Source organism: Sinocyclocheilus grahami, unplaced genomic scaffold, assembly GCF_001515645.1.
Source record: "Sinocyclocheilus grahami isolate Dianchi unplaced genomic scaffold, SAMN03320097.WGS_v1.1 scaffold177.1, whole genome shotgun sequence".
In the NCBI taxonomy this organism is placed as follows: Eukaryota; Metazoa; Chordata; class Actinopteri; order Cypriniformes; family Cyprinidae; genus Sinocyclocheilus; species Sinocyclocheilus grahami.
The window spans coordinates 1003436-1027654 of NW_015505356.1; the positions used below are offsets into that span (position 1 = coordinate 1003436).

At 39.0% G+C, this 24219-nt stretch overlaps 1 protein-coding gene across 1 annotated transcript in view; it reads right to left on the reverse strand.

Annotated features, from left to right (window-relative positions):
- The window catches only part of LOC107593945 (agrin-like), a 299089-nt gene that overhangs the window by 22334 nt on the left and 252536 nt on the right, over window positions 1-24219 (reverse strand). Inside the window, exons 16-26 of the mRNA XM_016283847.1 lie at window positions 23011-23135; window positions 22811-22916; window positions 16844-17206; window positions 14222-14347; window positions 11219-11346; window positions 8235-8349; window positions 6148-6267; window positions 5559-5900; window positions 3986-4178; window positions 3637-3852; window positions 2979-3208 (exon numbers count right to left, since the gene is read on the reverse strand). Coding sequence (XP_016139333.1) covers window positions 2979-3208; window positions 3637-3852; window positions 3986-4178; window positions 5559-5900; window positions 6148-6267; window positions 8235-8349; window positions 11219-11346; window positions 14222-14347; window positions 16844-17206; window positions 22811-22916; window positions 23011-23135 — 2064 coding nt within the window. The remainder of the gene's footprint in view (window positions 1-2978; window positions 3209-3636; window positions 3853-3985; window positions 4179-5558; window positions 5901-6147; window positions 6268-8234; window positions 8350-11218; window positions 11347-14221; window positions 14348-16843; window positions 17207-22810; window positions 22917-23010; window positions 23136-24219) is intronic.

A 24219-nucleotide genomic window follows, 5' to 3' on the forward strand; every position in this document is an offset into this window, starting at 1 on the left:
TTTCACAACGAAACACATAGCGCCTTCACGACATGGCGGCGGCGGCAACAATACTACAGCGAGAATAAAAGTTACACCTTCTTTCTTTGCGTGAACATTTGTGCGGCGTTATGCGAATCTTCCCACATCGTGACGTAGACATGTGGGAGTGTGTTAGAACGAGCTGTTTTAGGTAGGTGTGGTTGACTCTTAATTTTTATAAAGAATATCTCTTTGGATTTGAGACTTTAGTCTTTACAACTTTACAGATCTTCTTTATGCACCAAGAGCTTCTCCAAAGAGAAAGGAAAAATTGAAATCGCATCATATGACCCCTTTAAAGCAGCGCATTAATATAGAATGGTGATTAAACTGAACGGTTTTAATGCATTGGCCTTGTCTCACACACACACACACACACACACACACACACACACACACACACACAGTGGTGTTCAGTACGGTCACACTTTATAGGCTATCTGTTATTCAAGAAACTTGAAAAGTTAAAAAAAAAAAGCCGACCCCTGCAGTAAAAGAACAATTTTGGGCTCCCCAAAGAACCTTTCAGTGCACAGTTCTTAACCATTTTTTCTAATTGTGAAGAATGTTTTTAATAAGAACCTTTTTTTCCACTGTAAAGAACCTTTTGTGCAATGGAAAGGTTCCATTTATGTTAAAGATTAGTTCACTTCTAGAATAAGGCGTGCATTTGTGGTTAAAAAGTATATACATTTTTCTTTTTAATTTTTTTTAGAAAATGACAGATCGTTTCGCTAGGTAAGACCCCTATTCCAAGGCTGGGATCGTGTAGAGCCCTTTAAAGCTGCATTGAAACTGCAATTTGGACCTTCAGCCCATTGGCCACCATTTAAGTGGACAGAAAGACGTGAACATCTTGGATAACATGGGGGTAAGTAAATTATCAGGAAATTGTTTTTATTCTGTAAGTGAATGAACTAATCCTTTAAAGGTTCTTCATGGAACCACAGATTCTAATAAAGAAGCTTTATTTTTAAGAGTATAGAGGTTTTCAAATAGAATTCTCTTTTAAATTATTACAAATTTAGATGAAGCCATAGTGCTGCATGTTGTGCTTGTGTGCCTTCCTGGTTTGAAAGACTGAAACTCCATCAGGTCAGCGCTTCTAGCCTCATCAGAACACTCCCATCATCACAAAGAACATAGTAGGAGATCACGCCACGGGCGGCAACTGCTGCTTGCTGTAATGAAAGCCCCCGCCGTGTTCTGAGACGCTCTGCTAGGTGTCTCTCTCTTTTGCTCTCAAACTATAAGGCTGCTCTATCATGGAGACAGTGCGCCAACCCACCAACTTAAAATCCTGCTCTTTAAACATTAAAGGTTATCCCACATATTTATCCCTCTAGCCAGTTTCTTTGTGTACACTTCTACTTCAAAGGGTCTTCATTTTCCTACACACCTCATTGCAGCCATTCTGCAGCACTGAAATAAAGTGGAAGATATTGAACTGTATTATTATAAAGGTTGTTCAATAAAGGCTTGTGAGCAGAACAACAGAGCAATTTACTCTGGGCAATATTTCAAATGTCTGGAGCAACACTGCAAGAAGGAGAGAGAAAAAAAGCTTCTTCGAAGTGAACAAAGAGAACACTGTAACTTCTTTGTGGATGACTCCTACCGTTCCTTATGCTGTGAGAAAGCAAAGATGGACATACAGGAGAAAGCCAGAAACAGTAATTACAGGGCCAAGCACACCAGTGGAATATATATTACTGTTCACAAGTTTGGAGCTGGTAAGGTTTCTTGATGTTTCGAAAGAAGATTCCTTTTATGCACACCAAGGCTGCATTTATTTGTTCAAAAATACAATAAAAGCTGTAATGTTGTAAAATATTGTTATTTAAAATATTTTTTGTAACTTTATACATTTCTGCCTTTATTAAAAAAAAATAATAATAATAATAACTTTTTCCCACTAAGATCCAAGATCCAAGTTTCTGTTTGGCATCTACAGTCAAATGGTTTTGAATTTCCAAAATCCATGTTTGTGAGTCTTGGTCTAAACATGACCTGAGCCAATTTTGTTGAATATTGGAAAAACTTCATGTGGCAGAAAATAATCACATATAATTATTTCACAAAATAATCATAACATTGGCATTAGGTACTAAGAATAAATTGGCACTAGAAATATTGAGACCTGCCCTAATGGGTGTGCCAAATGCTTTGCTTAAATAAAATAAATCCCATTTAATTTTTTGCATTATGAAATTATTTTCAAGAAAACACATTTCTCTCCTAAATATATTTTATATTATTGTATATTTATATATTATTTATTCATTTTTTTTTTTTTACAAATATTTAATTTATATGTAATATGTTATGGTATTTCTATGTTTTATTTTATTTAAACACATACATTTATTCAAAAATAAAATAAATAAATAAACATAGAAACAAGAGAAACCCTGCGTGTCCATGAGAGACTCGATCAGATTAAGTTTGGTGCTTCAAAAGTGGCTGTGACTGAGCTGAATAATGTTTGATTTTGTTTTATACAATCAGATTTTTTAATTGATTGAACTGTGAGAAATATAGCTTGTGTCTGTTGTTCTGAAAACATCGACGGTTTTCCTATTCACTTTCTATCCATGGTGTGTACTGTATATTCAGGACAGGTGAAGATTTTTGTATTCGCACCATGTTTGTCCTTGCTGCCTTCATATTATTGGGTAAACACTCATCTTTCGTACATACCCATAAGGCTAAAAACTGATTAGACAAGCATCCTCTGCCCTGCTGAATCTTTCATCAATAGAGTCAAGTCCAGATATTCAGAACTTCAACAGAAAGTGACTGCAGAACCTTTTATAATTCAATAGTGTATAGATAAAGGTTGTCATTTCTGCACCACTTTTGGCACCAAATAGAACAGCAATCTGTTTTTTGAGACAACATTAGCGTAACCAATGAAAGTATTATAGAAATATGTTTAAGTGAAAAGGTTTACTTACCAGAGAAGCCATTGACACATTTGCAGTGGAACATCTCAGCTTCTTTGACCTGGCAGGAGGCTCCGTTCTTGCAAGGGTTCGGCAGGCATGGATTGTTGCCACACTCGCCCACGCCTGAGCCGTATAGAATGCTGTCACCATTCTCTTGCAGGTTATAGACAAAGTTGTTGACGTCCAGCATGCGGATGCAGCCCACCAGGCCTGTTGAAACTGACGTCCTCTCCTTTAGACTGCAAGAACAAGTGAGGTCTTGTCAGTTCTTCCTTCCTTTATGCTCATCTTAATTCTTAAATGACACGGAAAATGTAACAATCGCATGAAATTATTAAATGAAAAAAACAAAGACGTCTTCTTCTCATTTGAGAAAAGAGACTCTTTGCCTGACTGAGAACAGATGGAAAAACATTCAATTAGACCCACAAGAACTCAAGAGGTGTTTCACAACATCTTTGATTAATGCTAATTTGATTTGGCTATTTCTGCTCAATCTTATTAAGTCATATTAGCTGTTCTGGCAGGTTTCTGCAAACATGCGCAGACAATCTTAGACAGTCAGTGGTTTAGGTTATTATTCTCCATATTGTTTCATTATGGCTTCTAACAAGACTAAAGAGGCTCTTGTTAGTGTTATTTGGAGGCGTTCTGGAGCTTCTATTACTCTGGTATCATGTCTTCAAGCACTCCTCCGATGAAAAGGTCTGTGTCCAGGTTGAGTCCATCTGTTCCTGGGGGACTTTGTCCTTCAACGCTCGGCTCATTGTCCACGCTCAGCATGGCATTACGCCTGTTACGCACTACTACGAGCTGATGCCAGCGACCCGGTCTTACCAGGACCTTACTGATCACAGAAGCCGTCCCAGAACCAGTGTTAAACCTTCACAGAGAAAAATCACAAATTAAAATGGTTAATGGATCTGTAATGGTCATGAAAATCACTCTGAATAAGAACTGATTTCCATCCCTACAGTATGTAACAAATGTGTTTTTTTTTTCCATTGGTTACTTACCTGAGCTCCACATGTCCTTCAACCAGTGCCAGAGACAAGAAGTCCTTTTTGCCTTTTTGGCCATTGTACAGCAATATCCCTGTCATTTCCGAAGCCCTGAACTCCATGGCAATGCGCACAGTGTGGTAGGCCCTCATGGTTCGGAAAGCCAGGTAAGACTTACCACCAAAGGATGGGATGAAGTACTTTATAACTGAGTAGGACAGAAGGTAGAAGACAGATAAAGCAGGTCATCAGAAACTCTCAACTTGGCCTTCAATCCCTTAACAGTCAGCTTTCTACTGATAAAGTGACAAACAAAACTGTGCTCAAGCGTGTCTCCGTCAGATAACACAGATACCCCTGTCAATACTACAGTAATGTGCCATTCAGTTTGTGTTTGTTATATTCCCTAGTGTGAAAAAACATAAGACCTGCAAAGATGAGTACCATAGTTCTCCCTGTACTTTTTTCCGTTAGACATTTACATTCCAGACAGAGAATCCCCATGCTCAGAAACGTATCAACACCTCTCTCTCTTTCTCTCTCGGCTGTCTCTCACCCTTTTCTCGGGAGAATGCAAGGCTGATGAAGCTTTAATGACCTGATTGATCAGAGGTAGTGTTTGAGGGCTACTTACAAGCCTTTAATTAGTGGCTTTTTTCACCTCACAGCGGTTTGATACTAACTAAAGTTCATCGATGTAATTAGTGTCCATTATAACCTGACACAGCTGCAAAAGGGACAATACAAACAGAGACAAAGAATTGAGCTAAAATTTCTTCAGGGTAACAGCAGGGCTACAAAATTTCAATCCTTATTGAATACTTGTTTTTTCTTCAAAGTATTCAAATATGCCAGAATATTAATAATAAATAATAAGTTATAAATAATGCATATTTAATTGCAATCATTTATTAATAATAATTAATATTCAAACATATCTGAAATATTCAAGTGTACTTCTATTGTGGTTTTTATTTCTCACCAAGAGAAAGATACTTTGCTTGAAGAAAATTATTATATAATAAAAATAAATGCTAGGCTTTTTCTGCATTATGACTGCATTATAATAAAACACAAATCCTTCCCAAAGTCACATTAGCATAATGCAAAAAAGCATATATTTATTTTATTTAAATATATAATATATATGATAAATTCTATTAAAATACTGATATATTAAAATGTTTAAAATTGTAAACTATTTATGGTAGTATTTGTTGTACCGCCTTAAAAAACATAAACAAACATCTTATTACAGCATTTTAATAAAAATCACCACTAAGAACAATTATAATTACCAAAAAAATCCCTCAAAATTAAATTGTCCAGACACACTGCAGTAATGAGTATAATAAAAAATTGTATAGGAAAAATGTGTTTAATTTTCATGAAAATAACATCATAATGCAACAAATAAATCTTAAATGGTCCTAAAACTTTGTTTTTGTTTTATTATGGAAATATTTTTTTTCTGTTGATTATGTGTTCATTAAAATTTGACCTGGTTATGATTTTATGAGATTCACCCTTTCAATCAGTTGTTTCTGCAATGTACAGATTTTTTTCTAGTTTTTGTTGTTCTCCTCACCTTTCTCGCACACGGCTCCTCCTCTTCCTGCAGGACAGATGCAGGTGAAGTCATTATCCTCCTCCTCGCAGGTTCCACCGTGACGGCAGGGCTGGGAGTCGCATAGACTGTTGGCGTGGACCATCAATCTGTTCTTGAGGGAGACTGTGGTCGTGGGGGTCTGGGATGGAGTGGTGGTGGCTGGTGAGGCTGTGGTGGTCTTGCGGCTGGTGAAGGGTCGTCTGGTGGTGGTCGGGTGGAGCGTGGTAAATGCAGAAGTGGGAGACAGCATTGTGGTGGTGGGAGTTGTGACTGATGCCACGGTGGTTGTCGTGGTCGTGAAGAAAGGAACAGCTGAAAGACCTAAAAAATGGAGAGAAAGAAAAAATAGGTTAACAGGCCTTAGTCAGGGTAGACATATTTAATTCTTGACAAATGAATCTTAGGCTGAGACATGCAGTCTCACGTTCAATAAGCTGGATCTTTTTGAGTTATGCGAGTCCTGCGGGCACTCATGGCTATCAAATGCCAGCTTGAAGAGCAATCACATTCAACAAAAGGCAGCAAGAGAAAAAGAAAAAAGACGGAAAAGCAATTTCAAGCAGGTTACCATAGGTGGTGATGCGGATGTTGTCTTCCTCAGGTTTCTTCACAACGATACCTGTGTCTTTAGATGCCTTGAGCTGTTTGAGAAGGGCTCCCTCAATATCCTCCACACTGAACCTTGTGTCTGTAGCATGAGAACACAACATTAAACAGAGCCAGAGGTGAACCTTTTGCACAGTAGAGTATGAAGAACCGGCACTAACCAGCCCCACCACCCTTGCACTTGACATAACATACTGCAAATATATACAGAAAAGCCTGCGTGTAATAGGCCCTTGGGAGAAGCTGTTCTTGAACCGTCATGCATTTCAGGGCCGTTGAGATGAAACACTCTAATAACGCTTCCACAGATGGCCCTGTTACTGGCCACCACAGACCGCCTTTATGACAGGCACTTGTGCTAGAATTGTGCTCTTGTGCCGCTAAAGGGGATCAATAAAAAGAGAATAGTGAAGGAGATTTTGATCAGCTAGTGTGATGCTCAGGGTTTTAAAAGCATGAGAAGCGATAGAGACTTGAAATAAAGGAGCTTTTTCAGAACCCCTTGCTGATAAATTACCTCACTAAAAAGGCCAGGCTCTCTGACCGCTCCGGCAGACAGAAAGGACGAGAGCTGTATCTTCAGGGATTATTTTACTTAACTTATACGCCTCATTCTGCTGTGTTGAATTATTATTTTCTTCAAACATACAAGGGAGTTTTTATGTGCTTTTTATTTCTTGCTGCGGGCATGTTTCTAGACTGGGGGAATTTCGATGTGGGAGGAGGGTATAAGTCAGACTGTGTGCTTTGTGTATTAGAGCCGCTTTAGAAATAAATTAGAAGCAGCTTGAAAAAAGAAAGTAAATAAAAACAGGATAATGAAAAACAGAACGACTGGAGGAGACAGATAATAAAGAACATCGATGGGCAAATTCACTAAACAGTGCTGTATTTTAGTGCAAAAAGTCTTCACTAAGCACAATCAATGCAGTTGAATCCAGATAAATGCACTAAAATATTTCAATTAAGTTACAATTATTCTTGTCAGTGCAACACACCCCATTGTCTATGCAAATTAGGCTAATTTTATTAAAAAAAATTATTTTATTAAACATTGCACTATTACCGTCCATGGAAAGTTGGTGGTAAACTTGATTTTATTTAAGAGATGTTTGTTGTCATGGCAACTGTTATTAATCAGTGGTCATCAAATAATGGAGAAAAGCATTATAACTGGGCATACGTCCAGATGTGCACTGTAGTCAAGTGCACTTTCAGCATTTTAAAGAGCCTGCATTGAGTAGTGATGCTGTATTATTGTGGCATAGCATGCTAGACAGGCTCAGTTTAAAGTCTGCTAGTGTTACTGGTCCAACTCAGTCTGCGGTATTTGAACTAGCATCAATCATCATGGGAGGTGGGTGTGCTAACACCCACACTCAAGACAGCAGTCCATTGCCCTAGTCACTAATGCGCCTCTTGAGGCCAGGGGAGTGAGGTTTCTGTACACCTCCTACTAGCTGTCCTCTGTAACACTCACCCGCCTAAACCTCACTACCATCCGGGTCACGGCACCAATGTAACTGGTCCTATGCGCAATGCTCGGAGTGGGATTCAAACCAAGGTCAACCGGCATGGGAGGCAGGCATGTTTACAAGGATGTTAAAGACCACAACCCCTACTCATTTGTGTGCCACTTAAGGCCTGGAGAGTGAGGTTTACCTGCACAGCTCCCACTAGTTGGCCACTGTTACACTCAACCCCCCGAACTTCCCATCTGGGTCACGGTAGAAAATTTAACTGGTCCTAATTACAATGCTCCAAGCAGGATTCGAATTAGCATGAAGCAGGCACCTCTTCACAGCCACTATCTAGCCTCCATCACACAAGATCGCTAAAAGTGTCCACATTGTGCTCAGTGCTAATTTTGTGGGGGAGATTGAGCCGTTAGATCAGGAGTGCCAAACTCAATTGCTGGAAGGCTACAGTCCTGCAGATTTGAGCTTCAATCCTAATTAAACGCACCTGATCCAGCTAATAAAGTCCTTCAGGACTATTTGAAAACTACAGGTATGTGTGTTGGAGCAGGTTTGGAATTTGAAACTTTACCTGGGTCAAAGTGAGCTTCAATAAAGGCTAGTATGGAGTTGCTGGGGGCCAGATTCTTCACACGGATACTCTGGAAGTCTTTCTGGACATCTGACTTGTGGAACAATTCATTCAGCTGGAGAAAATAAAAGCAGAAAGAAAGTAAGACAGAGAAAAACAAAGAAGTAAATGCCCCAAGTGCAATATGTGAACTGGTAATAAGCTCGATATGCTGATCTAGTTCTTGTTAACACCACATTCCTCCACAGGATGAGAAAGTGTGTCAGTGGAAAAACTCTACTGAACCCCATCGGGTCTCGTTGCACAAATTGACATTTAACTACAGCGCAAAAGTAATTACGTGAACACGTTTCGAAGTCAGCGGTAAATGTCAGATTACAACACTGCCTGTTAAGAATTGGTTCAGTTTTCACCTTGGTACATGTAGGGGAGTTCTGTCACCGATTTGGTCTAATGTAACAGGAGCTTAGTTGCTGCTGGTTCCCAGAATACAAAGACCATTTTACCAAAACCAAATTCATTTCAGTGCACCTAATTGGTCAAAACTAGAGCAAACGAGAAGTGGTTTCCAATTAGGATGCACTCAATCGACTCACAAACCGCTTTGTGAGTTGTTCAAGTGCTTTCTGATGTGTGTGCACATTCTGTTAGAGTGCCTCAGCAGGAGGTCCATCGAGTACCCCATTCAAGTCACCCAAGGGCCTTGTGTTTTCCTTCTTCACTCTTTTCATTCACAGCTGCACTTGAATTTGGAAAAGCGCACAGTTGTCACAGACATAATGGCTTTTGCCTCTAGGCTGACCCTGTGTGAGTTCATTGTACTTTTGGATCCATGCTGGGCAAGAAATGAAAGGAGACGCGCCCTCCCTTCCTTCAGGCCTCGCTGGAGAGACCCCCAACAAAACCAGGCTGCCCAGCATAGCCAGATGGAAATGCTGACCCAGAAACTGGCCTTAATCTTCAGAAACTGCTTACACAGAGTCTAGCAAACAGGGTTGAAATTAAGTGAAGGGAAAGACAGGGTGGAGATTTAGAGGCATGAAGGGGAGGGGTTGCTCTGTTAAACCTGGGGGCATCATGAACATCATGAAGCGGGATTAGGACACGCTCAAGGCAAGTGAAACCATTTCAGTTGCTGGCTCTTTACGGACTATGGCCCCATTTGAGATTTGGACCTCACAGAGTGAGCGAGTGAAGTATGGGGGATTAGCTTTCTGTGTCAGCTAGAGCGCTCCTAGAGAAAGGCTGATTACATCCTCGCTTAGTCTCGGTCATAGCATTAGCTAACATTAGAGTGATAAGTGGAACTCATTATTGCACTGCACTTCATTCCTAGACACGCCCTAAATGGGTTAACAAACCGAGAACAAATCACCAGCTTCTTCAGCAGATTCCGGCAGGTAGTTTGCAGTGTCAGCTGAAGAATGCAAGAAAAACTCAGTGAAGGAAGCTAGGCTATCAGTATGTCAAAAGTATCGGTGCATTGAGGCCAAAATACCAGCCAGTATTGATACTGTTAACTAAAACTATTATTAATAGCTTTTTGCAATTAAAACTAAACTAAACTAAACCATCATCTACAGAAACTAATAAAAAAACAAAATTTTATTAAAACAAAATCTAAACTAATAAAATTGACAAAAGCACATAAAATGTAAATGAAATTTAAACTAAAATTAAAATGAAAACTGAAAATCTACAAATAAAACAATGCAAAGATAATAGTATAATAAATAATATATGTCTATCTATCTTGTTTGTAATTGTTCACTATCACTATTATTATCTTACTGTTTTTTGGTTCTATTTATTTGTTTTGTTCCCATGTTCCTGCTTTTTTGTCTTTGTAATGTACCTTACATTTTTGGGAATAAATAATTACAAAAATTGAATTTGAATTTAATTGTTAAAATTTGCAATATTTAATTGATTGAGAAATACTTGAAAGCTACATGCCATTGTTTTAATTAAATTTATTTATATTTAACTGTCACAGTGAAATTTAAACAGCATATTAGTTTTATGCTAATGCACTGCCTTTCCAGAGCAACCCTTTACGGACATCTTGGCAATTGAATCGCCATTGGCTAGTATATTTTTTTGGTTACTCGCCAGACTGAAATACTATACTATATCCCGGTGTGTATATATATTGTCGTTTGCGCATTAGTTCCGCCTACTACAGGAAAACCCGGCAGTTCGTTTACATGTAGCGCATCAATGCTGCATGTTATGCTTTGCTCACAGTGAGAGAAAGCGACGGCGAGTCGTGCGCCTTCACACTAGAAACACATTACGCCAAATACACAAACAGAGGTGCGCTGCGCATCCATTCAAATGAACTGAAAAATATCACAGATCGCTTGACGGAGAGTGAAACTCTGAAGCGCTCAGGCAGAGTGTTCTGTGAGTGAAAATATATCTGTGCTAATCATATACTCAGCATCCAACTCACACACTGGCGAGTAAAATCTGAGAATTGATTAGCCATTGGCTAATATTAGACATCATTTAGTCGCCCAGAGTGAAGATTTAGTCGCATATGCGAGTGATTTACTCACAATGTAGAGGGTTGCGAGAGACTGACAGATCACCAGACACATGTTTTTTTCAAAAGTCACATTCAACCTATTTCGCTGGATAATTCCAGCATTCCGCATTAATTTCCATGGGGCCAACCTCAAGAGAAAAGAGACTGGATGGAGAAGTAAAAGGTAGATACAACAAGAAAAGAATCAGTGATAAACAAGAAACTAATCTTCAAATCAAGTTTCAGTAATTCTGCTACTTTTTGGAACAGCTACAGTGTTTTGAAACAGCTGAGATACTGCCACATGACTGAAAAATGAAGCATCACTAAAGCGGCATAATGTAGTTTTGATAGTTTTTTTTTTTATAAAATGAAACTGTAACCGAAACCTGAACTTCTTTTCAAAGCTGAACTGAAAGTGAACTCAAGTATAAGTTTGAGCTGCAAAACTCACAGCGCTTTCGATGCTCCGGGCCGTTTCGCCAAACAACTCAGACTTGGGGTCCTCCATCTCAGGCGTGTAGAAGACCTCCTGACCCTCTACCTTATCCAGGTGCAGTAAGCCGCTGAAACGCATGGTGGCTGTGGGCAAGGCAGGGAAGCATATATGGTTATATAAAAGACACTTAGATGAAACGCACAGTGCCAGTCCACTCTCAGCTACACACACTTGTGGTTGGTGCAATGCCAGTCTGTTAGTTAGTGATGGAGCTTCTGTGAGGTTAGTCGTGGAGTTCACCGAGTGGGGAAAGAGATTAATTCGCAGTGGAGGTGGAGGTATAGGGAAGTATGTGAGAATATGGATAAAGGTCTGGAAGGAAGGATGGACTGGAGTTTACCAGACCGAGACTCTTCCCAAAAGCTGGCATGGAGGACTGAGTGGAAAGAGATCGGTTAGACAGCGACACTGACATACATTGCACAATATATCATAGATAATAGGTTAAAAGACACTTTCATACTTCCCGACTAGGGTCGGGGTCATCATTAAACATTCCTTTAAGGTTATTGCTGACCTTTCTCATTGACACTAATAAGCGGAAAGAGTGAGAGGATCAGAGGCCTGTTTTTACATGACTGAGAGAAATAAATAATGAATAAACGACTGAAGGAGAGCGGGGAGCGGGCCTGATGCTGAGTTCTGTGCAGCATGTAATCAGCTGAACAAATTGCCCAAATCAATCATGCCGGCTAGGCTCCAGCTTGGCTGGGACCGGGATAAGCACTTGTATGATTATCGTGAAAGATAGCCGTAATTGTCTTCTAATCCCAGGAACGGGTGAGTGACAGAAGCTGGTTAAAACTGCATGATAAGGGTCTTTTTTGCACAGACACACATCACCTCGTATCTGATGGGACTTTCAAAAAGGAGCAAATGGGGGAGATTTGAATGTGAAGAGAGATGGAGGGAAACAGCGATCAGATTCTAAATCGGAAACATCTGAGGACAGGAATTTCCCACAGAGTGCAAAGACATGTGGAGAAATCAGGCTTTAGATGTGGATTCAAATTAGAGTCCCAAATTCTCCATCACAATACGGCTGTGGTCCATCATTTCTAGCATGTACTCATTAAAACTGTCCTTATCTTTGGTTACAAAGAGTCCAGATGGCTTTCTGTTGTACAATGAGCTATGAAATTTTACTTTAAACTAGATATGTAAATTCATTCTTAACTAACATTTTAACCTTTATGCATTGGGGTGGGGTAGAGGCATCTAAGACTCTAGTTTAAATCATAGGCTTAGAATTGGTCCATAGAGGAAAACAGAGGATAATAAACACCAATAATAACAGTAGCATGATTCTAGCAGTAAAAGAATTGTAAGACTTTTATTCTTTAAATACTTTTTTCAGGGTCCAAAATGAATTTTTGGTCAAGTAAATTGAGAAAATTCAGACATTAATATTTCTCACTTGGCATGACAATGTATTTTGTAGTATATTTAAGAATATGGTACATATAAAGATACATACATGCATAGAAATACAGTATATATTTGATCTAAATATTTTTTCATATATATATATATATATATATATCACAGATTATAATCTGAGCACTGGAAAACCGGATTGATTTATTTCAACCTGACCTAATCAATTATAACTTGGTTAAACAGGTTTTCAATAGGGAAGCTTATTTCCCCTCATAACATTGGGAAGCAAACATATCTAACATCGCATTCAGGCAGCAGGGGAAAACTGCACTGTTTGCTGTTTTCAGCCTTTCAGTAAAACAGTTTGATAAGAGGGGAAGTTCTCCTTAGTGCTTGAGAGACATGGGGAGAGCTCGAGCTGACAGCAGAGACTGAACGCAATGGACATTAGGGCCCTCGCTCCCGGCCGCTGTGACACATCGACAATAAACGGTGGGGAGTTACGAGACCCGCCTGACGGATATGAGAAGAGACGAGAGCACTTGACCGAGTGTTCCCATACAAAGAGCACAAAACATCTGCCTGCCACTTCCTGTCTGTCCTGTATTGATTAGTCTCCATTGTGTGTAATTTCTGCTCTTATAAAACAGATGGGGCTGGTGCGAGAAAAAGGTTTGTGTGTGTATGGACGCATCTGGTCTAATGCCAGTCAGAACACATTTTGGAGAATTGGTTTATCCATTTGCTACGGCTACTGACACGGAACCTGCTCCCCTGCATCTGGAATACTCAGGGTCCAAAATTAACTGTTTATACACACTACCATTCAAAAGTTAGTTGTTAGTAAGATTTTTTTCTTTTTGAAAGAAATTAATACTAACTATTGAGTCAGGACAAAATAAATGCATCAAGTGACAGTAAAGAAGTTCTTAATGTTACAAAATAAATAAATGTTGTTCTTTTTAACTTAATATTCAAATAATTCTGGAAACAAAAAACTGTATCATGCCTTCCACAAAAATATTAAGCAGCACTACGGTTTTCAACATCAATAATAAGAAGAAATGTTTCTTGAGCACCAAATCAGCACATTCAAATGATTTCTGAAGGATCATGTGACACTGAAGACGTGAGTAATGGCTGCTGAAAATTCAGCTTTGCCATCACAGGAACAAAGTACATTTTAAAATATGTTTAAATTACACCTATGTATACTGTATATATACAAACAATTCAATAAAATTTCAACAATGTATCATATCAGTTAAGTCACCAGCCAACTAGTGAGTAACAGGCAATTTTTACAAGCATTTGGCGCATGACAAGTACTAATTTTGGACCCTGGGCACACAAAATCAACACCCATATGGCATGTCTAAGATACTACATACTCTTAGACAGTAGTTTCCCCTGTCATGAACAACTCTGACCACCTCCTCCTCACCATCCTCTCAGTCTTCCAGGATAAAAAGAATACTCGCTGTTGGCGGCTTGGTCATAAAGCTGGTCACAGTTAATAAATGAACATGTGCTGTTATCTAAGTGACACTTAGCTAAGAGTGATTGGCAGGAACTTACAGGGGCAGTTTGTACCCTCAGAGCTGATGGCGGCCGTCTTCCCATCGGGACAGCAGCCGAAAGGTGTGTTGTCACAGGATGACCTTTCTTCAGCTGTGGGAAGAGTAGTAGTAGCTACTGTTGTACCTGAAGAGAGAGATGAAGATGTCACACAAGCAGGATTTCTAGAATTGGATGCTTCAGGCAACAACTAGTTTAAACTGATATCTCTACGTTTGTATAATTTGCAAAAACAATTAACATGTCAAGTTGTGGAGAAGGAAAATTATGGTGTAAATAATTACAGAGGCAGACGGCTCTATGGTTGACTCTTTGATTTGCAGTAAACAATCTGCGAGTAGTTGCGAAATGACTTTTACATCTTTCTTGATGTATTCCTACTTTTTAAACTTGCATTTAGTCAAACCCTAACAATAGCTTGTTAAAACTGTATTAGCTACAGAGCCAGCCTCACACCTACAAGTATGCATACAGAAGATTAGCACTGTGTGTTGGCGCAAAATATCTCCTGCTTGCCAAACAAGCCATAAAGCTGTCAGATGTTCAAGGGCTCTGTGAGTATGAGAGAGGCAGCATGTGAAAATAGTGAGTGGTGGAAAATGACTTTTGGCGTAGAGCTGGAAAGCATCCCTGGACATCTTTTCATCGCATTTGTGGGCAAATTTATGAGCCGCTACCCCCAGGGTGCACGCTGGTCGCCACACTGCTTCAGCCTTACAGGCTATTGGTTCATTGAGAGGCAGAAAGTCATCAGAAAGTCCCAAGAGATGCCTCCCACTCCGAAGTCAGACAGACTTCATGTGTCCTGTGTCAAAGAGCGCTCCAGTCCAACAGTGAAAAGAGAATAAATCTGAGGCCCTGCTGGTCTCTCTTATACCAGTTCAGGCAGTTAAACAGTAAAGCTAGCATTAGCTGAATAAATATAGCTGGTCTACTTTATGTATTGTAGTGGTGAAGGACACAAAACAAGTAAAGGGATTGAGTGATTTGTCACTTGTATGTCAACCAAGAGGCTATCATTTTAGAGGTGGCTGTAGTGGAGAACAAAATTTGATTTTTTTTGGCTATTAGAGTCCATGGGCCAGATTTACTAACAGCTTGCGCCAGCGCAAACCGTCTTTTGGCGTTAAAATAGTACTGTCAGGATTTACTAAAGACTCGCAGTCAAGAATTAGTGCTGAAAAGCCATTGTCACAGTTATACCTGACCTTATTCAATGTGCATTTGTAGGAGTTTCCTTTCAGATGCAAAATTTATGGGAGGAGAGAATTAAAATGAATCAAGCAATGCGATTTACTAACGTTTGCGCTTGTCAAATTACTGGTATTTGCGCCATTATTTAACGCTCCAAAAAGCATGTCTTAAAGCAGACGCTAATTTGCGTTTCTCTTGGTAGATTGTGTTGGTCATTAAGGAAATGATCTGGCTCCGTCTGTGTTCTTTAATTTGCGCATTGTCAGTAAATCACCCGCACAAATTTCCACTCCCATTTGCACTTTTTTGGAATTGCGCTCTCATGCCAATTTGCCCTGTTTAGTAAATCTGGTCCCATGTCTGTTAGTTTTCTGTGCTAGTGTGCAGAAGGTTGACAAAATGAATAGATCCACATTTTAAAAAATCTGTTAAAATGGGCTAAACATGATACATTTTTTGAATTCATTTTAGAATTACAGCTTCTCCTATTTCTAGCTACTTGCTATTGCTTGTTGGAGGCAACTAAGGATTATTTGAGTCTGTTAACGTCATACTTTATTTTCTTTAATAAACAATTTAATATACTTGTAAATTGTAGGTAGCAGCTGGAAATTATTCATTTTGAAAGTGTCTTTTTTGCTTTCTTCCATGGTATGAGCCGTCAAGTTAAGTAGCTGTGGTTCTCAACTGGTCTGGCAACAATAAACCAATAATGTAACCAATTATATAATCAAAAATAGTTAGAATATAAACAGGATTTAACAGAAATGTAATGGAAATAGATTTCAATTTTATATACTTATAAAATTTATTTAAAAAATAATGTAATAAAACAAATAAAAAATAAGTCATATATTTGTTGGGCTGCTTAAGTACAATCTGAGTGAAACCATTTGAGAACCACTAAACTTAAAGCTAAAAATTAAGAGTCCTTCTAAATGTCCCACCCCAAATTCTTACTTCAATGGAAATATGTCAACATAGGAAAGAAAACTGTCAATTAATTTCATGAGGTCTATGTCTTGAGCTCAGTTCCTGATAAACAGACTGTACAGGAACAGCTCAGAGGAGAGAAAGGAACAGTGGTTGCATCGACTTAATCTGAAATGTCATTTTGAAGAGGCTTGCTCATAAGGTTAGGCTACGTTAAAAACTGAAGCTAGTCATTTTGGTGAATTATTCATCAAAGTGATTCCAAATGAAACCGCTCACTTAGCGGTTGGATGTCAGGTGTCAAAACCTCTCAAATAATAATGGGCGCTGAGATAATTGGCAGTGTTAAATTGATATGCCATTACAACTCGAGTCAAGGTCATCTCACACGTAAGGTCATTCCATACAAGGGAGAATTTCATCATCTCTTGTCATTTGTTCTTCACAATTATGCTTAAACCCCTTATGACTGAAAGATTATGGTGAATGCATTACCAAGTGGCTCTTCTCCGCTCTCCTCCATTCCGCTCACCATCTCTTCGTCCCCACTGGGCTCTCCACTGCCCGATTCATCAAAGTCAGGGCTGGAGTCCAGGGGTGGGGATGAGGTGCGGGGTGGTTTGTTGAGTGTGGTGGGACGGTGGGTGGTGAAAGAGCTGGAGTACTTTCCTGCCTCAATCACCTTCGGAGGAGGCAGTGCCTCCACCAAGAAGCTGTCCAGTTCCTCGGGAATGCTTGAAGTAGTGGTGGTGGTGGTGTGGCCATGACGCTGTTTGGTGATCTTGACGTGAGCGGTGGGAGGGGGGGTGCGGTGGGTGGTTGGGAAGGGAGTGGGTTTGGCCATCAGCTCAATGGATTCTGGGAGAAAGCAGGAATGGAATGATGGGTAAGCATAGATGGAAATGTTTTTATAAGCCTTCTTTCTCACCTTTGAATTCTACCTACACCCTCCCACCCATTCCTCTTTGCCATTAAAACAAAACATGGCCATGGAAACCTCAGCATGGTTTCAGCAGGGTGTCCTTAGTCTGAGCAATGCTTTGTATGCCTCATAGATTCATATCAAAATCAGATGCACTGAAATACCAGGAATAAACCCACTCCTGCCTGCAAAAAGCATTGTGTTTTGAACATATCACTTAAGTTTCATTACACCCCAACACCTGAACACCTGCAAAGAGCCCCTTTCTTAGCCTTAAAGGATTAGGCTACGTCCACACGAAGCCAGAGCTTTCCCATCCGATTTCTTTTCCTCCCTCGTCTCAAGAAATATCTGCGTCCACACAAAACCACAAAACCGACACAAAACGATGTAGTATACATGCTAGACCAGTATGTGGCGCTGTAATTCTGCCACAGAGATACACTAAAAACAGAGAAGACGACTTTGACTATGCGCATAAACCTTTACCTTTAACCTTTACCTACATTTATTAATCTGTGTTAATGTTAGTTAATAAAAAGACAATCGTTCAGTGTTTGTTCATGTTTTGGTTGCTGTTACGTGACGTAGCGGTGTCTGACTAGGGGCGAGACGTGGGCTGCTGACGTCATCGTTTCAGAAAATATACGGAATCGCTGTCCACACGAAAACACAATGGCGGCGTTTTCAGATTTATCCACTCTGGGACCCGGATTAAAAAAATTGACAAAATGTATGCGTATACAGCTAAATGCGTCTCCGTGTGGACGGGGCCTTAAATTTTGTATCATATAAGCGTTTCGTCCACACGGATCCGGCGTTTTGGGAGAGTGAACCTGGTATTTTTTGAAACCGGGTCCCACAGTGGATAAATCTGAAAATACCGCCCTTGCGTTTTCGAGTGGACAGCGAATCCGTATATTTTCTGAAACGATGACGTCATCAGCCCACGTCTTGCCCCTAGTCAGACACCTGACACAGACACCAGACACAGATTAATACATTTATTGTTCCATGTTCGTTTGTATACCACACACAAGGTTTATGCATATAGTCCAAGTATTCTTCTCCATTTTTAGTATCTCTGTGGCAGAATTACAGCACCACATACTGGTCTGGCATGTATACTACATCTTTTTGTGTCGGTTTTGTGGTTTCTTGTGGACGCAGATATTTCTTGAGACGAGGGGGGAAAAAAAGATCGGACAGGGAAAGCTCTGGCTTCGTGTGGACGTAGCCTTAGTTCATCGAAAAATTTACATTTTGTCATTTACTTGCACCCCATGTTGTTCCAAACTTCTGACTTTCTTTCTTCAGTGGAACATAAAAAGAGAGATTTTGAATGATGTCCTTGTTGTTCTTCTCCGTACAATTACAATGACTGGTGACTAAAGTTTTCAAGCTTCAAAAAGGCAGAATAAAAATTATCAAAATGACTGATATATTCCTTGTCAGTGAAATCTGGATCAGTTGGATTAATCATTCAGAACATTTCTGTGAACTGAATAAGCCAATTTATAGAAAATATGTGACTTAAAGAATGATTCATTCTAGTCCCATAAACTCTAACGAACAAGCCAAGAAGAGCTAGAGTGGATTGTCAAGATTTTCAGTGAATAATGACTTGAGTTCACCCAAAATGAAAACCAAATGTTGGTACTCAAATAGTTTTAGAGACATTAACAGCATTTCTTAAATATTGTATTTAAGTACCACTGAAGAAATAAAGTCATACAGGTTTGCAACAAAATGATTGTATTATTGGGTGAGCTACCTCTTAAAATTTTGGTTTATCCTGTACACAGCTATTTTATGGCTTCAGAAGACTCAACTTCAGAAGAACCACTTTCATGATGCTTTATTCTCATTTTGAAGCTAGACAGTGTGAGTACTCATTCACTTTCATTACGGTGAAGAATAGCGGCCAGGGTATTCTTTAAACTTTAGCTTTTAGAAGTCAAACAGATTCAGAATGACAAGAGAGAGAAAAATAATGACAGAATTTTCATTTTTGGGTACACTATCCCTTTAAATTACCCACAAAATTAATGAACTGCACATGTAGAAGATCCAGGATGCTGCACCGTGTCTTTCTGTTGTGATTCTTTGAGGTTTTTAAAAGCTAGGTTTTCCACAAGCTCATCCCAATCATTATACAGACTCTTGACCAAAAGTGTTTATATACTACTGGGGTTGAGACTGCAGAATATGGCTGATCTGTGAGAGAGTGTGCTTGTGCATGTGAGAGAGTGCCTGTAGATATGAATTATATATACATATTCAGATGTTACCCTCCTGTAGGGAGGCTTTAATCACAGACAGCCAGAAACTCTAGTGATGAATGATTGATATAAATAGGGCAGAAAAGCAGGGTTTAGCAGCAGCTTCAAAGGAAGCCCTCACTTCGTGCAGGCATCCGTCGACGCTCCAACCACTGTAGCCTTGTCAACACGATCGCAAACCTCTCCACTGCAGCAGCTGAGCTCAAACTGAAAGACATTACCAATGCAAGAGTCTTTTTCAAAGATGCATGATCTCTGATATATATATATATATATATATATATATATATATATATATATATATATATATATATATATATATACATACTGTATATTTTTTGAAGTTGCAATAATCATAGATTATTACAGTATGTGGTCATACTTTAGTTTGAGGACCAATTCTCACTATTAACTAACTGTTAACTATGACTTCTGCCTCAATAAACTCCTAATTTGAAGACGCAAAAATCATTGTCATCTTCAGTCGCCATAGCCGTATACTTACTCGTGAAAGGCTGTTATTAAGATGGCTTTCTGTCTTTTCATAACATTGTACGAGTGTGTGTATTTTAGGTGCAAGTAAAGTTGAAAGAGGCAGAGAGAGAAAAGAGTGAGAGAAAAGCAGAGAAACTAGAAAATGAAAGGGGTAAAGAAGATTATTCTGGATTCAAAATAAGTTAAGCTCTATTAACAATGTGTTTAAGTAAATAAAACACCACAGAAAAAAAATCTATCAGTTTGTGCCTCTAGTCCTAATGAGACTAACTATGGTTCCAGTCTTAAGTCATTTTTGAAGTGTAGTATTTAGCTAAGTGGAGCAGAATTTTGGACCAATGAGATTACATGGGGGCGGGGCAGGGCTATGTGTAAAAAAGAGGTGCGATGTCCCTGAATTAGAAGCCAAGCCATCGACAAAATATCAAATCTCTCACAGCGCTACTTATGACAAAAACTCAAGATTTACATGTTACTTCATCACTTTGTACAACAGTGGTTCTCACTATTTTGACTCCAAGGCCCCCAATATCCACAACAATATTTGAAGCAGCATGATTTTTCCACTTGTTCATGATTTACTGGATAAGAATTAAGGGTAATTTTTACAAATATTTTTTACTCACAAATTCGATTCTGGATTCAAAATAAGTTAAGCTCTATTAACAATGTGTTTAAGTAAATAAAACACCACAGAAAAAAAATCTATCAGTTTGTGCCTCTAGTCCTAATGAGACTAACTATGGTTCCAGTCTTAAGTAATTTTTGAAGTGTAGTATTTAGCTAAGTGGAGCAGAATTTTGGACCAATGAGATTACATGGGGGCGGGGCAGGACTATGTGTAAAAAAGAGGTGCGATGTCCCTGAATTAGAAGCCAAGCCATCGACAAAATATCAAATCTCTCACAGCGCTACTTATGACAAAAACTCAAGATTTACATGTTACTTCATCACTCACACACACACACACACACACACACACACACACACATTTACATACAAATGTATGAACTCAATTGCTCACAAGTTTATCAGCTGATGCCTCATCAAAATGGCCAAATATTAATTGTCCTGGCTGACGTATTGTTCTATCACTAGTAAAAAATGAGCGTTACATACCAGGATGAATTAAACCGAATGGGAGTTTGAAAAAAAATTATCCAATTAACATTATCCAATAGCCTGAATGACCTCAATAACATCAGCGGAAATAGAACAGTGTTTCATTGGAAAAGCAAGTTCACATTTTGGTTAAAATTAACCAAGACATTTTTGACTTTAAAATAACACTAAGGAATTGTTCACAATTACACCAGGAATACGAAATGGTTTTATATTGAAGGCAAGGAATGTTCGATGTGCTGAACTTTTTGAATGCTCTGTTGGCAGAGAATCCATAAGGACCTGGTAATAGCTATGAAAAACAACACAACAGATATGTTAGATCAAGCTGCACTTATGTGGCATTAACAGGTCTGACAGAGTGGCTGCATGGGCTGCTGTTGAAAATGTCTGGCACCTGCCATTGGCCCTGATCCAGGATTCGGCAGCTGAAAATGTCCACCATGTGCCATGCCCATCTCAGAGAAGCTCCCTGCAGAACGCCTTCTGACGTGAGCTGGCATAGTGCTTCTTACATACAGCCGACATGAAAGTCTTAACCTTGGGCTTCTACCAGGTCCCTTTGCCCACGCATGTACACAGCAACCGATGAACGATTTCAGAGAGGATGACAGCGATGCCCAACTCTCTACACAGCCTGCTCTACCCATAGCAGGCCTCCCGACAGCATCAGCAGCCGGATTTCAGGTGCAGTCCTTCAGACTGCGCAGTTAAACCTCCCTAATCCACACAGGGGTGATGCAAATCAAACAGCTCAAATGTCGCGCTGTTCCAGAGGATTCAAAGACTCTATCTACAGGGGAGCATCTGTCAGGCAGCTTTCCTGTTCCCTTGAACACCCGCCATCCACATCAAAACCCCCCATACCCATCCCACACACACAACTGCACACCCAGTGACCCCAACTATGGGCCATGCAGTTTGTCCCAACAAACCCTGTAAAACTGCAGAAATTAATTTCCTTAATCAGTATTATTCTCTTGTTTTCCAGTTAAAACACCTAAACATCCTTAACTGTAAATCAATTTTGTGCATAAGAGTTTTTCAGATAATAGTGTGAATTTTATAAAAACAAAATTAAATAATTTTTATTGTATTGTTTCCCCCCACTAGTATTGTCGCTCAATTTTGTTACAAGTACAATCAAAATAAATAAAAAAATACGTTTCCTGACTAAATGTAATAAAAATACAATAAAAAACATTAGAATTTTAACATAAAAATACATTAAAATTCAAAAATCATTCCCTGACATTTGTTAAAAATACAATAAAATAAATAAATAAATAAAAAATACATTCTCTGACAAAATTTTGTTGAAATGATCCCCAAAATACAGTAAAAGTACAAAAATGTATACTCTGAAGAAATTTTTTCACATTTTTATCTAAGACTATATTATGCATTTTTAATTTCCCTTTATCAAGTAGCCTGTTTATCTTGGCTTATTCATGTTTGTAATATTTTGCTGGAAAAAAGACAACAATAATGAAGTATTTTTTCAGTTAAAGGAATCATGAGGACAGAAATAGAGGTTCATGATCCAACAACTTTCTTAATTTATCATTTACACATTTCTTAGACATCTGTATGCATTAGTGCCAAAAAACAAATACATCTGATTTCAAGAGCTAATCTCACCTTTGCACTGGCCTAAATGATCCACAGTGATCTCCTTATCTTGTCTGCACGCGATGGTCCTCAGCTGGCATCGGTCTGCATAGGTGACCCCATCAGAACCACATACCTGTCCACAAACATGTCCATGTCTATTATTAGAAAAGAAATCTTCATCATTACAGTAGGTGTAGAATATGGATCTGTGACTTATGCAAGCTCACCTTGGGCTTGTTTTTCTCATCACAATCTGGTGACGGGCACTCACAGTGAGCCTGTCCATTCACCTCTACACATGATGCCCCAAAGTGGCACACAAGCTCATCACAGGACTTGGGTGCCTCAGGTCCTGTAGAATAGATTGGCCTCTGGTTAATACCTAACATATATTTAGTACTAAAACAAAAAGGATCTTTTTGAGGGTGTCATTGACAAACATGTGGGGAAACCATCACCACAAAACACAATATATGCTGGTAATTTAAGTGCAGGCTACTTGTTAATCCACTTCTGATACGAACCCTGCGACCTCCACCACAGATATTCATCAGAAAGTTGGACTTGCATCAGTAGCAGAGCCGGGACTTCGCCTGCCACAGAAGTCTACTCTTTACTCTGACATCAGAGCGCTGGGCTGCACTGCCTGGCCTGCAGCATTGACTGGCTTCCTCTTCTGCACTTTCATGTGGCAGCTTTTATCTGGCAGGGACGCTGCATGAACACTTCTATGCTGGGACTGTTGAGTTCATTAAACTCTTCACTTCCTGTCAATAGCTGACGGTGACTTCATTCTACTCACCATGCCAACACAGGGGGTGACATCAGGATAGCATTTCACTGTCACCCCTGGTGTGCATTTGAAGATTCAAATTTGAACTCCATTGATTTATTCTGATTATAGCATACAGCCGAATGTAGAACAAATTAAAACATAGTTTTACAACCATTTGTTAATAATGCCAGAATATTTAGTATAAAGTAGATAATTATTTGGATTTTTTTAAAATGGGCTTTCTATTTCCATTTCTATTTTTTAATGTATATGATAGTATACTGTAGTATCAGCTTTTATAATAATTATAATAATTAATAATTCATTGAAATGAAATTAATTATTCAAATAAAATTATTATTTTATTAAGACAGATATTAAATATCTTATAAGATACTATTAGACATTTAAATAAGATTTTTATTTAAAGGGGTCATATGATGCGATTTAAATTTTTAGTTTTCTCTTTAGAGTGTTACAAGCTCTTGGTGCATAAAGAACATCTGTAAAGTTGCAAAGACTAAAGACTCAAATCCAAAGAGATATTCTTTATAAAAGTTAAGAGTCAGCCACACCTACCTAAAACAGCTCGTTCTAACACACCCCCACATGTCTACGTCCCGATGTGGGAAGATTCGCATAATGCCACCCAAATGTTCAC